General features: G+C 55.8%; 1 protein-coding gene across 2 annotated transcripts in view; it reads left to right on the top strand.

The window, feature by feature from the left end:
• ITGB5 (integrin subunit beta 5) overlaps positions 1-13001 on the top strand; it is a 113547-nt gene extending 100546 nt beyond the window's left edge. For both annotated transcript variants that reach the window (XM_059162928.1, XM_059162927.1), the window contains 5 exons: positions 3111-3333; positions 7192-7295; positions 10533-10652; positions 11443-11609; positions 12271-13001. In XM_059162928.1, coding sequence (XP_059018911.1) covers positions 3111-3333; positions 7192-7295; positions 10533-10652; positions 11443-11609; positions 12271-12366 — 710 coding nt within the window. In that variant the 3' untranslated portion in view covers positions 12367-13001. The remainder of the gene's footprint in view (positions 1-3110; positions 3334-7191; positions 7296-10532; positions 10653-11442; positions 11610-12270) is intronic.
• Positions 13002-13311: the final 310 nt, after the last annotated feature.

The raw sequence follows: 13311 nt of genomic DNA, 5'->3' as shown, positions 1-13311 counted from the left end.
GCAGCTCCCCAGTTGCTTGCTTACTGCACTGGAGGGGGCCGGGGCTGTCCGCGCTCTGTCTGCTCTGCAGGGGTCTGGCACACTGTTTCTTGTTGATGTTGGCTACTCAGGTGTTGTGGGAAGCTTCCTGCAGTGGCTCATGTCTCTGGTGGTGAGCCCTGTCCCTTTCCTGCCCTTGATCCCTGACTTTCTCTGCTTGAGCCTGGGTCTGGGGCACACTCAGCTTCACTGACCTCTGGCTGGGCTTGGGAGCTCTTGCACCCGCAGGGTATCAGACGTACCCAGCGCAGCCAGGCTTATGGTGGATCTGGGGTCACGGGGGAGAGTTCAGAGCAGCGGGTACACTTGCTGACCTTCTCAGCAAGCAGATGCCATCACTTCCATGCTTAGGCACCGTGGGGGACAAGTTCTGCCTGCTGCACACACACACACACACACACACACACCTCACCCGAAAGCCAAGTCTTCAACAAAATAATACCCTACCTCTTCTCCAGAAGAGGTACTTTGGAATACAGGGTCAGGTTGTATTTGGCTAGTGTATTGCTGCCACACAGAGCTGGGAGGGAAACAGCCCTTACTTTCTGAAGCAAAGCAGGGTCTCCGGCCTGCGTACCATCTTGCTGCTTGTAAAGACAGCACTGACCGTGCTTTTTGCTCTTTGTGTGTTTGCTTTATGGGAAGGTGTGATGTACAAGCTGCTGGAGATTCTAATACACCAGAGCTGTATTAGAAACCTACCCCAGAAGCACTCACCTCTGCAGCTCTCTTTGAAATCCATTTTGGAAACTACTGATGGGGAGACAGAGGGGTGGGCGGGTGTGTGATAACCTGCTAACAGTGGAACGTGGGTGGCAAGTACGCAGACGTTCACTGTACAGTCCTCTCAACTTGGCTGCCAGGTTGGGTAATTTTCATAATAAAGTTGTGTTTTGTGGGGGATTACCCCAACAGTGACCCATTTTTAATTGAAAACGGGCCCTTGACCAGTGTGGCCCCTGAAGCTGGAGAGGGAAGGGTTGTTTAATTGCATTAAATTTAACTGCGTTTAATTCGGGAAGACTTCCCATGGGTGGTGGTTTCCTGCCTGCCCTGGCTCAGAACCCGTGCTGTTCACTGGCTGGGTGACAGGAGGCTGTGCGGACCCCTCCCGCTGTGTGTGAGCGCCCTCCAGCCCCCTGCCCTTGCCTGGGGTAACCCTGGGGCAGGGGTGCTGCTCCCTCCTGGGCCTTATGTCCACATGCCAGCCTCCAGGCAGTTAAGGGGCACTCCCAGCCTCCTGCTGACTGGGGCTTGGCTCTCCTCACCTGGCCCAAAGAGCTGCCATATGCCTCGGTGCTGGCTGGGAGATGGGAGGGTTCTCTGTTGCTGCTGCAGCTCTGAGCTCCGGTGCAGGTGGACAGGCTGTCTGGCCCGGGAGGGTTGGGAGGCTCGGTCTCTCCAGATGGCCTCCCTCCTGCCAGCAGATTCTAGGCACTGAGGAGCAGACAGAGCAGAAGGGGGCAGGAAGTAAGTGGTCAGTGAGGAAGCTCTTTGGAATGAGGTCCTGTACTAAATTGGGTCACGCTCATTGCTGGGCTCACGGAAGGTGCCGGGATCCAACTACCTGGGTAACTGGCTCTGGTGTGGGAGTAAAATGCAAGGCCTGCACCTGTGAGATGCCCACAGCGCTAGTCTCCTGTCGGTGGAAGTGGGTGCTCAGTCATGCCAATTCTTGCAAGACAGCATCCGGAAGGAAAACATGCAGTAATAGCATAAGGGAGAGTTCGTGAAGTGAGAGTTTGCAACGGAGAGTGCTGCTTTCTGCCTGTGTGAGGCCAGAGGTTCGAGAGTCCACGGTCAGGCCCTTGGTCCCCTTGGACGTTGGCGTGCCCTGTGCTTTTCACCGAGCGACACGTTCAGTCGCTCTCACTCACACACGCTTATCCTCCGGGCTGAGGGAGCCTCTTGCCCTTGGTGCCTACAGAACTTCAGGGGAGGCCCGGCCCCTCCCACCTTGCAGGCTGGGGCAAGGGTCCCTCCTGCAGAGGGGAGCAGGGTGCCCCTCAGCTGGCTGTCATCTCGGTATGGGCCTGCTCTGCCCCCTTTCCTCCCGAGAGGTGGTGGGCGCGGGAGGTCACACTCCCTGGTGCCGGTCCTGGCTCCCGGCCGCTGGCTCATGACCTCCAGCAGGCCTTCGTCTCTGTATCTCTGCCACATCAGCTATGGAGGGAGGACACCAAGGGTCCCCACACGGCACAGCTGTCGGAACTGCTCGCGTTTGTGAAGGCTGATGGAGGTGGCGGGAGGACCGTTCTGCTAGCCTCCGCGGCCCCCGCACGCGCTCCGGGTCTGGGGCCAGAGCGAGAATTTAGCCTTGCTGCCCACTGGGCCTGTAACAAATTACCACAGAGTGAGTGGCCTTTAACAACACAGGTTTATTCTCTTGAATTCTGGAGCTCCAAGTCTGCAATTGCTTCCACTGGGCTAAAGTCACGGTGCTGGCAGGGCTGGACTCCCTCGGGGCTCTGGGGGAGGATCCATTTCCTCGCCTTCTCCACCTTCTCGAGCTGCATTCCTCACAGTTCTTGGCTCTCTGGCCTCTTCCTCCATCTTCAAAGGCCGCAGCTAGCATCTGGCTTCTGTTGTCCCACTGCCACTGCCTTCTGTAATCAGATCCCCCTTCGTCTTCATCTCCTGTGGATCCTTGTGATGGCATCGGGGCCACTTCGAGAGTGCAGGAGACGCGGTCATCTCAGAATCCGACATGGAGTCACATCTGCAGTCTCTTTTGCTGTGGGAGGTGATGTTCACAGGTTCTAGGGATTAGGACGTGGACCTATTTGGTGGCTGTTCTTTACATGACAGTTGAGACAGGAAGAAGCTCCCTGGGGTCCTGGTCCTGTGGTGTCCCTTGGCCAAACTCTGAACCAGCGGGCAGCACTACCCCAGGCCTGGCTGGGCCGCACATGCTGCCTGGACCCTGGCTGCCGAAGCCTGTGGGCACTGGGCCCTGTGTGCCCAAACAGCGCTGCAGGACACCATCCATGTCCCTGGCTCATGGCAGGGCCCAGGGGGTGGGTTTGGGGTTTGTGCAGGCAGGCGCTGACATGCTACGTGTGTCCCTTTAGGCCATGGCGAGTGTCACTGTGGAGAATGCAAGTGCCATGCAGGTTACATTGGGGACAACTGTAACTGCTCGACAGACATCAGCACATGCTTGGCCAAAGATGGCCAGATGTGCAGCGGCCGTGGGCACTGTGTGTGTGGGCAGTGCCAGTGCACGGAGCCAGGAGCCTTTGGAGAGACATGTGAGAAGTGCCCGACCTGCCCAGACGCTTGCAGCACCAAGAGGTAACGGCACCCTCACTCCCGCTTCTCCCCCCAGACAGGCCTGTCTTCCAGCCCTTCAGGCCCTGGGGCTGGCCAGCCTCTTCCTTCCATCCCCCACATCTTCCACTGCCTAGTCCTGCTGGGGAGCGAGACTCTTAGGAACAAGAACAGTAACTCGGTGTTAACTACATTATATAGTAAAATAGTGTTCTTGAAATGCTGGTTCCATGGGGATTTTGTAAGGAAATAAAAACAGGACAACAACAACAAAAAAGACTGCTATTCTATTCCCAAATTTAGAAGTTACCAGATCACTGAGTTCAATTAAACCGGTTTTGGTACCAAAATAGTGTCTTCTCAGAGCCATTCGAGAAGGGTTTTTTAGAAGGGCCTTTAGGACACGTCTGGTTTTCCAACGCGTTTGATCCCCTCCCTGACATTAACATTTCCCAAGTAATGTTTCACAGGGTGCCCGTTTGGCAAATGCAGCTTTGAACAAAACATAATCAGAAGGTAGATTGGGTAGGAGGGCATGCGACCTAGATAAGGCTTGCCGGCAACAAGCCACAATGGCTTGTGAATTTTCTGCTCCATTTATAGAGATAATGGAACACGGGCCCTGTGCTGCTGCTGAATGCAGAGATTGTCCGGACAATGGGCCCCCCCGGCCCCTGCTGCCTTGGCCACAGGGTCACGTTCCCCAGGCTGACCTTCCAGTGGCCGTGCCTTTCACCCTCTGCCAGAGTGTGAATGTGCTGGAATTAAAGGGATTGAGGAGCTACGCCATCAGGAAAGCAAGAGTGACCGTTTCTCTTGAATTTTGCTAGAAAAAAACAGCTGTGTCAGCACCACCCATGCTAAGGGGCCTCAAGTGAGGGAAATGGGCACAGATAATCAGAAACAAATAATAATACAGACATCGTCTCTCTTTGGCTGGGGAATGCAACTGTGCAATTTTCTTTTGGCAGATTTCCCCTCCAAATGTCTGGCTTAGACTGATAATGGAAGGAGTTCATGCTCTGTGAGCCTGCTGTGGCTGCTGGGCTCCGAAATGCTCTGGGTGGCAGAACCCTTGCTTGGACGTTTGCCTCAAATAATCCAGGCATGGGTAATTGAAAGCTGGCTGCAGATCGAGAGACCAGATAGACAGGGTTGGATTTATTTTGTGTAACTGGAGAAGGAAAACAGATCTGCTTTAGACCTGCTACGAGTGGAGAAGTAACAGAAATCCCAACAGCAACCTCCCAGGGGACGAGGGTAGGATCCTGGATCTGGAGCCCAATGGCTGTGTCCCTCTGCGCCTGGAGCCACAGCCACGGGATGGTGGGGGCAGGAGGGGCCCTCCCCCAGCTCCCTGCGGCAGAACTCTGTCAGGTGTGTGCTCCTTGTCCTGGGGGCACCCGAGAGGAAGGGGGCGAGGCAAACGAGGCAACACACATGGAATCAGTAAAGGTAGATAAAGCCCATTTCTTTCCTCTGGTGCCACAAGGCAGTATAGGTTTGCCAGAAGTCAATTAAAAGGCCCAACAGCCTTCACTTTTGTCAAAACGGCACATCCCAAGCTGCAAATGTTGAAGACCTAGAAAACATAGCACTTGATAATTCCTTCTCCATTAAGTAATACCAGAGCAACAGGGAGAGCAGGGAGATGCCGTAAGGAAGCCGCTATTCCTTTATCTCTGGGCCGCACTGACCTTCTGTCTCTTTTCTCTGCCCAACTGCAACTGTTGTTTTAAACAAATTCCCTTTGATAGTGACTTGCAGCAGGCTGTTTTTCTACTTGCTGTTTTGCCAGGAACCACCACGTTTTGAATGCCTTCTGTCTTCCCCCCTCCCTGCCCCGGGGTTTCAGAACCGCCAATCTCCACTTTCTAGCACTAACCAAACATACCCTTCACCTTGGGGGAGGTTACACTCAGCCTCAGCTGATTTCAATTAACAGGCTCTCAGAGTCAAGTCTCTCTCAGCAACTTGTTTGTTTAAAAGGCCAGACTTTAATTTTAACACGTGACTACAGTATATCGCAAGTTTCAGCCCAGCGTGTGGAGCATACGAGTCAGACCAATCGGTCCACATGGTAATTAGGGAATGTTTCTTGGACGTGGCCCTGTGGTTTAACGACAACTGGCGTTGCAGCTGGAGGGCTCGGAGAACCCTCTCGGAGACGGAAGGTCCGCCGGGGGGGCTTTGCCGTGTGTTCATTCAGGAGGCCCAGCTAAACCGAGGCTTCCTGGCCCCCAGCCCAGCCTCAGTGGCCAGCCCTCTGGGACTCTGGCCTCAGGGGAAATGCAAACAATACAACTTGTTTGTAACTCTGCAGGGTTTCCATGAGGTCGTTCCTGGGAAAGTGAGGACTTGGGAGGGGCTTACTGAGAAGCAGGGCCTCTGGGTGCTGGACCCGCTGCCTCCACTTCTCCAGGCTCCCTCACCTCCCTGTACGAGAAGAGGGTCGTGGAGAGGTTCTCTCCGACTCCCTTCCCCTGCCGTACTCCCACCGCAGTTTCTTCCTTGGGAATGTAGACACAGGCCTCAAGGAATTAAAAAAAAACAGATGATGATAACGAAGGCCGTGCACAGTGGTTGTACATTCTTCTGTGTTTTTGCCAGAGAGCTTTCCGACACAGCCTCGTCGGTCCCCACGGGCCTGTGGGGTGAGCAGGGCGGCACGTCCTCCAGGTCTCTGCGGGGTCCCCGCCTGCCCTCTGCACTCTAGGCTCCTGGGCCCTCACCCAGACTCCTGAGGAAGCCTGTTTCCGGGGCGCTCACCTTCCTCACAGGCCACCAGGAACCATGGGCTCCCCGCCAAGGCCCTGAGAATTCGCTGTCAGTTGGTTGTTTTTCCCCAGACCACCCCTCCCTGGGGGTCCATTTGTGCTCCCCTGTCCTACCACCCCCCACCCCACCACCGCAGGCTTCACAGGCCCTTGGTCAAAGCTTCGATGCTCTGGCCCCGCCTCCTCAGGAGTCGGCTGCTCCCACGGATCGATGGGGAATACCTGGAGCTGGGCTGGGCTCTGGGAAGGAGAACTGACCCTTACTTGAGCACTGTTGTTAAGCATTTTCACCCAAAGATAATTTAAACTGTGCACCCAACACGGGGGAGAGGGGCTCAAAGTGTCTCTCTTTCGCTCTTAACCTGATTTCTCCAGAAGGACCCTCTTGAAATGTAGGTTTCCTGGGAGGAGGCTGTGACCCTGTAGCCTCTACTGGAGGCTGGTGTAGACCAACTCACAGGGTGTAGCCCAGCTCATAGGCAGGTTCCTCTGGCAGGGAGAGAGGGCTAGTTCCTGAGGGGCTACAGGGCAGGGCTTCATCGCCCTCACTGTGAAGCCAGGCTGTGCCCCGGAGATGTGGATCTCACGGGTGTAGGCATGCTCTAGAAGCAGGATTTTCTAGAAAGGCCCATGGAGAATCTAATACAGAGGAAGAGTTGAGGGCCCTGCGATCGTGGGAACTGGGGCAGTGTGGGGCAGGAGGCACTGGCTGAGGGGGTGTGAGGATCCCTGTGCAAGGCCCAGAACACCATGTCTTACTCACTGTGATGTCTTCTGCTTGGGGCACACGCTTGCCAGCATCAGATGCAGTAGAGTACAGTGGGTTGGGCTCCTGGTATCTGAACTTGAGAGATCTCCAACCTGCAACTCAACATGGAGGCCAGACATGCTTCTAAACTCACACGTGTTCCTCCGAGGACCCTCCGGCCACCCATGTGACAGCAGTCAGAGGCCAGCAGAAGCCCTTAGGTCAAAAATGTGAAGCTAGGACAAAGAGCCTCCAGGGCTGGCAGGAGGGTGGGCCACACACCCCTGGGAGCTCGGCTGCTGGTGGGGGGCTACTGCACAGCCTCTAACACCTGCATTTATCCCCTCTTCTCCAAAGAGACTGCATCGAGTGCTTGCTGCTTCACTCGGGGGTCCCGGCTGAGAACCAGACCTGCCACAGCCTGTGCAAGGATGAGGTGGTCACGTGGGTAGACACCATCGGTGAGTGTGCCCCAGTGGCCCTGGGCTGCTGTCCCCTTCTGTATCTTGGCAAACGCCTCAAGGCTTCCTCCCCTGGGGGTGATTCATTGGTGCCTGGTGGGGAGGAGGGCAGTTCTAGCCTTGGGTTAGGAACCACAGCGTCAGGGTCTGGGCGCTACTAGGAGCTCCCCAAGAGGACTTAGGCTGCCTTTGCTAGGGTGTAAGTTCCAGGCCTTCTGCAGGTATGACCTTCTTGGGCCATCCCTGGAGTCCGGCCCCTTTCTAGCCACATCTCTCAGGCTCTCTGAACGGTGGGTATGTCAGGACAAGCCATGTTAGCTGCTGTAACAGACACACCTCAGGCCTCAGTGACTTAACAGAATGTAAGTCTTTCACTGCGAGTCCACAGAAGACATCCTGGTTGGCAAGGCCTTCTGGGAGGTCGTTCTGTATGAAGGTTCTGTATGAAGGTTCCACTCTCCTCAGGGTCCTTGGGATCCTCTCCACTCATTAGCTTGTGGGGGAAGACAGAGTGAGGGATCGCATGAGATGCTTCTGTGGGCTGGGCCTGGAAGTGATGCCTGGGATTCCCACCTGCATGTCACTGGCCAGAACTCAGCCATCTGGCGTCATTGAAGCTGCAAGGGTCTCTGGGAAATGTAGTCAAGTCGTGTGCCGAGGAGGCAGGGAAACCGTGTTTGATGAACGACTACCGGGTCTCTCTGCTACATTTGGTCTCAGTCTGGTGCAGCTCTCACAATGCTGCAAGGCCTCAGAAGGGGCTGAGCTCTTATGTGGCCAGATGGCACCTGGGCCCACGTGCCACCCTGGCTCTTGTCCCCGTGGCAGACGTCCGTTCCTGCAGCTCTCACTGCACCTTGCTCTGTTCTCTGGCACGGCAGCTCTCGTTTGAGGCGTCTTCTCATGTGAACCACTCCAATTTGACTCTGTCCATCCGTCCTTGTGCCTTTGCCTCTGGACAATGTCTACGAGTCCGTTTCTGAGTGGGAGCCCACAGGATGCTCAGACAGGGGTGCACAGACCTCTGCTTTCCACCCTCTCTGGGCTGCCTCCGTCCCTTTCCCAGCACAGCTGTTGCTGTTCCGGCTGAGAGTCTCTAAGGGTAAGAGATGCAGATCACATCCCTTAGCCGTGAGTGCACGTGGCTGACTTGGAAACTGGTCTGGAGCACTGTGATTACACAAACCAAAGCGGCCCTGTGTTGGAACCCGCATACGATCTGGCCACGATGTAAAATGGCGCATGATTTTGGAGAAGTCCGGCGGCTTCCCCTGGTTAAACCGTTACCACACAGCACATTGAGTCGCCCCTGGGTGTATGTACAGGAGAACGGGCAACACATTAACCAGAACTTGGGCATGAATGCTTATAGCAGCATTATCCGTAGTAGTCAAAAGTTTGAAACAGCCCAAGTGTCCGTGAACCGAGGGAAAGCTAATGAGGTACATCCATCCAGGGGAAGAAGGTGTGGGGCTCTGATACATGCTACAGAGACGAATCTTCCAGGTATTATGCTGTGTGTGAGAAGCCAGACAGAAAAGGACATATATTGTATGATGCCATTTATGTGAAATGTCCAAAATAGGCAAAAGCACAGAGATAGAAAGTAGGTCGGTGGTTGCTAGAGGCTGGGGAGAGATGAGGATTGAGACTGACTGCTAACAGCAAGGGTTTCTCTTGGAGGTAATAGAAATGTTCTGGAATTAGATGGTGAGAGTAGTGATACATCGTCAACATATCAAATGACTGAGTTGTACCTAAAACAGTGGGGCGAGGGGACAAGACTGTGTACCTCGACAGGGTTTCTGCCTCTGAGGGCCCCTGGCTGGCAGCCTCACTTGACCTCAGCTGCTGCGGGCTCCTGGCTCCAGCCTCCCATCTTGGCCCCGATGCACGGCCTCCCTCATTCCTGCCCTGTGGTTCCGACTGACCGCTGTGGCTATATCCTAGCTCCTGAGGACTCTGAGTCTTGCACTCTGAGCTGGCCCTGGCTCATTGAGCACCGCTGTATGCTGGGGCTTGTGCTAGACCAGCGGGGCCCATGCGGAGCCCAGGCTCACCCCGTCTTTCTGCCGCTGCATTTTTCTGCTTGCTGCGAAGGCTTGGCTCCCAGCACAGTCTGCCCATGCACCTGAAGCAGCAGTGGCCCCCACCCAGACACACAGGCAGGAAGGACAAGGCCCCACCTTCCTGGGGCCCTGACGCACCTGCTCTTGGGGCGGGTGCAACTTCTCAGTAAAATCCTCCAGGAGAAGGTGTCCACTCAGGTGGACTGTGTATCCTTCCCTCTCCTGGCTTTTCTCACACACCCGTGCACTCAGCCAGGCCAGGCTTATGGGTCGTGGGGCTGGGAGAATGGTCCAGGCCCTCACCTTTGATGACCACACTGACTGGTCTGGTTCCCGGTGAAAAGCCGGTGAGAGCAGTAGGGTTGCAAAGGCAAGAGCCGAAAGGCATCTCACGCAGCCGCCTCAGCCCACCGCAGTTGCTCAGGACCGAATGGCCATTGCTGCTGAATGTCCCCTTTCCCTTCCCTACTCCCTTTCCCTCCTAGAAATCAGTCTGACCCTTGCCCACAGAAGCCTTGGAGTGCAGGTGGTGCCTGGACAGGGGGCTGGGACTCTGTCGTGTCAGGGGAACAGCTGTGTGGGGCCAGGCGGGGGCTGCTCCCTGTGAAGGAGCCTGGCAAGTGGCATCCAGACCCCGTCCTGGCCTCTGGCGCTGGCCCGTGGCACTCCTGTCCGAATGGCCTCATCACCCTCTGTGGACACTGTGGGTTTCCGTCCTAGAACAGAGCCATGGACACTTGGCCACTGCAGCGGGCTCCCAGCCAGGGGCACTCGACTGTGAACTCTTGCCTGGGCTTGCAGGGCATCGGATGGCGCTTTACTTTGTGTCCCCTTCACGTCCAGGGCAGTTCCATGGCCCAGCCTCAGCCCGGAGCAGCACACCAGTGCTTCCCCTGCTTCCTGTCCTGCCCACATGGGGGAGGTTGGCAGAGCCTCTCTCCCACTCCCCAGAGACTGCTCGCGCCCCAGGGGATTCATGGCCCCGGAGCAACACACACTCCTCGCTGGGGCTGCATCCTTGATGGGAGACACCCAGCTCCTCGTAAAGCCCCATCCTCCCCTTTATGTCTCTTGGCACCCACTTGCTTAACCGAGGTGCTCGGCTCCCTGCCCTCGGTCAGCACACTGGGCCGCTCAGAGCAGACACTTGTGCCCCATTTTCTTCCAGTGAAAGATGACCAAGAGGCTGTGCTTTGTTTCTACAAAACTGCCAAGGACTGTGTCATGATGTTCACCTACGCAGAGCTCGCCAGCGGCAAGTCCAACCTGACCGTCCTCAGGGAGCCAGGTGGGTCTGACCGGCGGGGAGCTCCGGCCACACTTGCCTCAGGGAGCTCTCGAGCCCACAGCCTGCCGCCACACTTTTCTGTCCAAGACCCGCCATCAGAGCTCTGGGTTACATGGCTCTGCTTGGCTCCAGGGCCCCTAAGGAGGCCCAGCCTTTGTTGAAACAATGATAATTCTGCCTCCTGCTTTGGACCCAGGCACCAATGGCCTCTTGTTTTGGAGTAATCAGGGATTCTAGTATGACCCCTTTTATTCTTCTCTGGAAGGGGGGTAGGGGTGAGGAGAGAAAAAGCTGCTCCCTTCAATTTACAGCATGGCAAACTGTTTTTCCAAGTTGAGCCACGCCACATAATGTGGCTTTTCAGGGCCAGCAGCAGAGGAAATGCTGTGCCCAGGATGCAGGCCTGCAAGAATGAGGCTTTGTCTTCAAGCGCGGTCTTCGGTCTTCGTGGTCCTTTGAAAATAAGCATATTCGCTGCGAAGGGCCACCCTAAGGGCTTACAACTGTTGGCTGGCCCACCGCCCGGCCCTTGTGGATGCAGCTTCGTGCAGTCTGCCGCCTGCCGGGTCTGCTCTGAAACCATTCACAGGAAGGCCGGGACCAGTCCAGTCTCGAGAGTGGAGACCAGGCCAGGCCAGGCCTGGGCACTCAGGTGGGGGGAGATGCTGCTGAGAACAGGGGGCACACGGCCTGTGAGAGCGAGGGGGCTAGGTGGGGATGAGGGTGGGGTGGCATGTGTGGCCATGCTTTCCTGGTGGCTCTGCTCACCCTGCTTCCTGGTCCCCTCCAGAGTGTGGAACTGCCCCCGATGCCACAACAATCCTCCTGGCCGTGGTGGGCAGTATCCTCCTGATTGGGATTGCGCTCCTGGCCATCTGGAAGCTACTTGTCACTATCCATGACCGGAGAGAGTTTGCAAAGTTCCAGAGCGAGCGGTCCAGGGCCCGCTATGAGATGGTAAGCCAGCGGGATGTTAGTAGTAGAGAAAAAGTCGAACTTCGAGGTCTGGTTGAGGTCACACAAGCTTTAAAGCCCCCGTCTTTGGCATTCAAATCAAAGAAACAACACCTGGGAGGCGGTGTGTGGCTAGGTCGGGATGGTGAGAACACACGACCCCAGAGCATGGAGGGCCCTGTGCACAGCCCCACAGCAGACCCAGCTTAGGACCCTCATAGAGCAGAGGCAGAGGCATGTTGCAGCCTCGGCAGGAAGAAGCTGGATGGTTCTTGAGAGACCGCAGACTCAGTAAAGGATCTCAAGTCCTTGGAGTCCCCTACGGCGTCTGTTGTGCAAGTCTCGTCTCCCCAGGCGGATGCGCTTTCCCATAGAACTGAGTGCAGTGAGCATCCCTGGACCCCTAGTTGGTCTCTGTTTAAATTGGAAGGGACTTCAGAGATCATCTGGTCCGGCCCCTCATTTCAGAGATAAAGAGCAGAAGCTCTGAGACCTGGAGGGTCTTTCCCAGGGCGCGATGGTCAGTGGCCACCCAGGGCTGTCACCGCCTGCATGTTCAGGCTGCCGCCTTCCAGGGTGATGGATTGAAGAAGGGTCTCGAACCCTGAATATGTGTGTGCGAATGAATGGACACCCATGTCCTCTTGCCTTCTGTCTTCTCTAGGCTTCCAACCCTCTGTACAGAAAGCCCATCTCCACACACACCGTGGATTTCACCTTCAACAAGTTCAACAAATCCTACAATGGCACAGTGGACTGACAGCTCCTCAGAGGGCCAGAGGGGGCTGATGAGAAGTCAGACTGATTGGCCTTGGACAGCCACTCTGCTGGATCACGGCCCCCTGGAGGGACAAGCACAGACAGCTTCCCGTTAGTCTGGGCCGGGAGCCCACTCCCTGCACATGAAGGTGGCCAGTGTGCTGCCCAGCTGCCCGGCCATGGCCACAACAGGCAGCCACCCCTCCACGCCCAGGAAAAGGCCCGGGACCTTGGCGCTTTCAGCTTTCTGCACCACAGCGAGCTCACCATCTCTGGGCACAGCTGGGGGCCTAGGCTACGTCTCCCTTCCGGGAGGGCTGATCCTCCAGCCCGGCCAGAGGAGAAGGCTCTTGGGAGCATTGGAGTGTGCAAAACCAACACATGCTCTGGCTTTTCTCGTGTTGATCATTTTTATATGAAATAAAAAGATCATGCATTTATGGTATAGTTCTCATTGCCGCGAACTGTCTGCCTGATCTATCCTTGCAAGGGGTGTTGGTGGTGGGATTATCGAGATGCCTGCTGAAGGCACAGAGTTGCAAATGTCAGTTTTCCAATTCTGTCCGTGTTCATTTAGTACTTTTGTAATGAAAGGGGGAAAGTTTGGGATTGAAAGTAAAGATGAAAACCAAAAGATTTTGTGTTTGCCTGACATTCTCTGTGATGCCCGCATTCCTATCTGAAGTGGTCTTAAGTGGTATCCCGGTGGGGGTTGAAAAGGCTGTGTCCTTCCTCAGGGGACCCAACACAAGCCAGTCCACTGTTCTAGACCAGGGCTCTTCAAACAGGGCTCAGTGGGATGCTCAAGGAGGGGCTAAGCCTGTGCCTTAGGACCCTCCCAGCTCTGGTGTAAAGAAAGAGCTCCACACTAGAAACTATGAAAACCCCCACTAGCCTGCCTGCCCTGTTCCAACGTCCTGAGGCTAGAAATGGATTGTGTGCGACT

The sequence above is a fragment of the Mustela lutreola genome, chromosome 2 (assembly GCF_030435805.1).
Source record: "Mustela lutreola isolate mMusLut2 chromosome 2, mMusLut2.pri, whole genome shotgun sequence".
Classification (NCBI taxonomy): Eukaryota; Metazoa; Chordata; class Mammalia; order Carnivora; family Mustelidae; genus Mustela; species Mustela lutreola.
The sequence above is the reverse complement of the archived record's forward strand: the minus strand, read 5'-3'. Positions and strand labels throughout refer to the sequence as shown.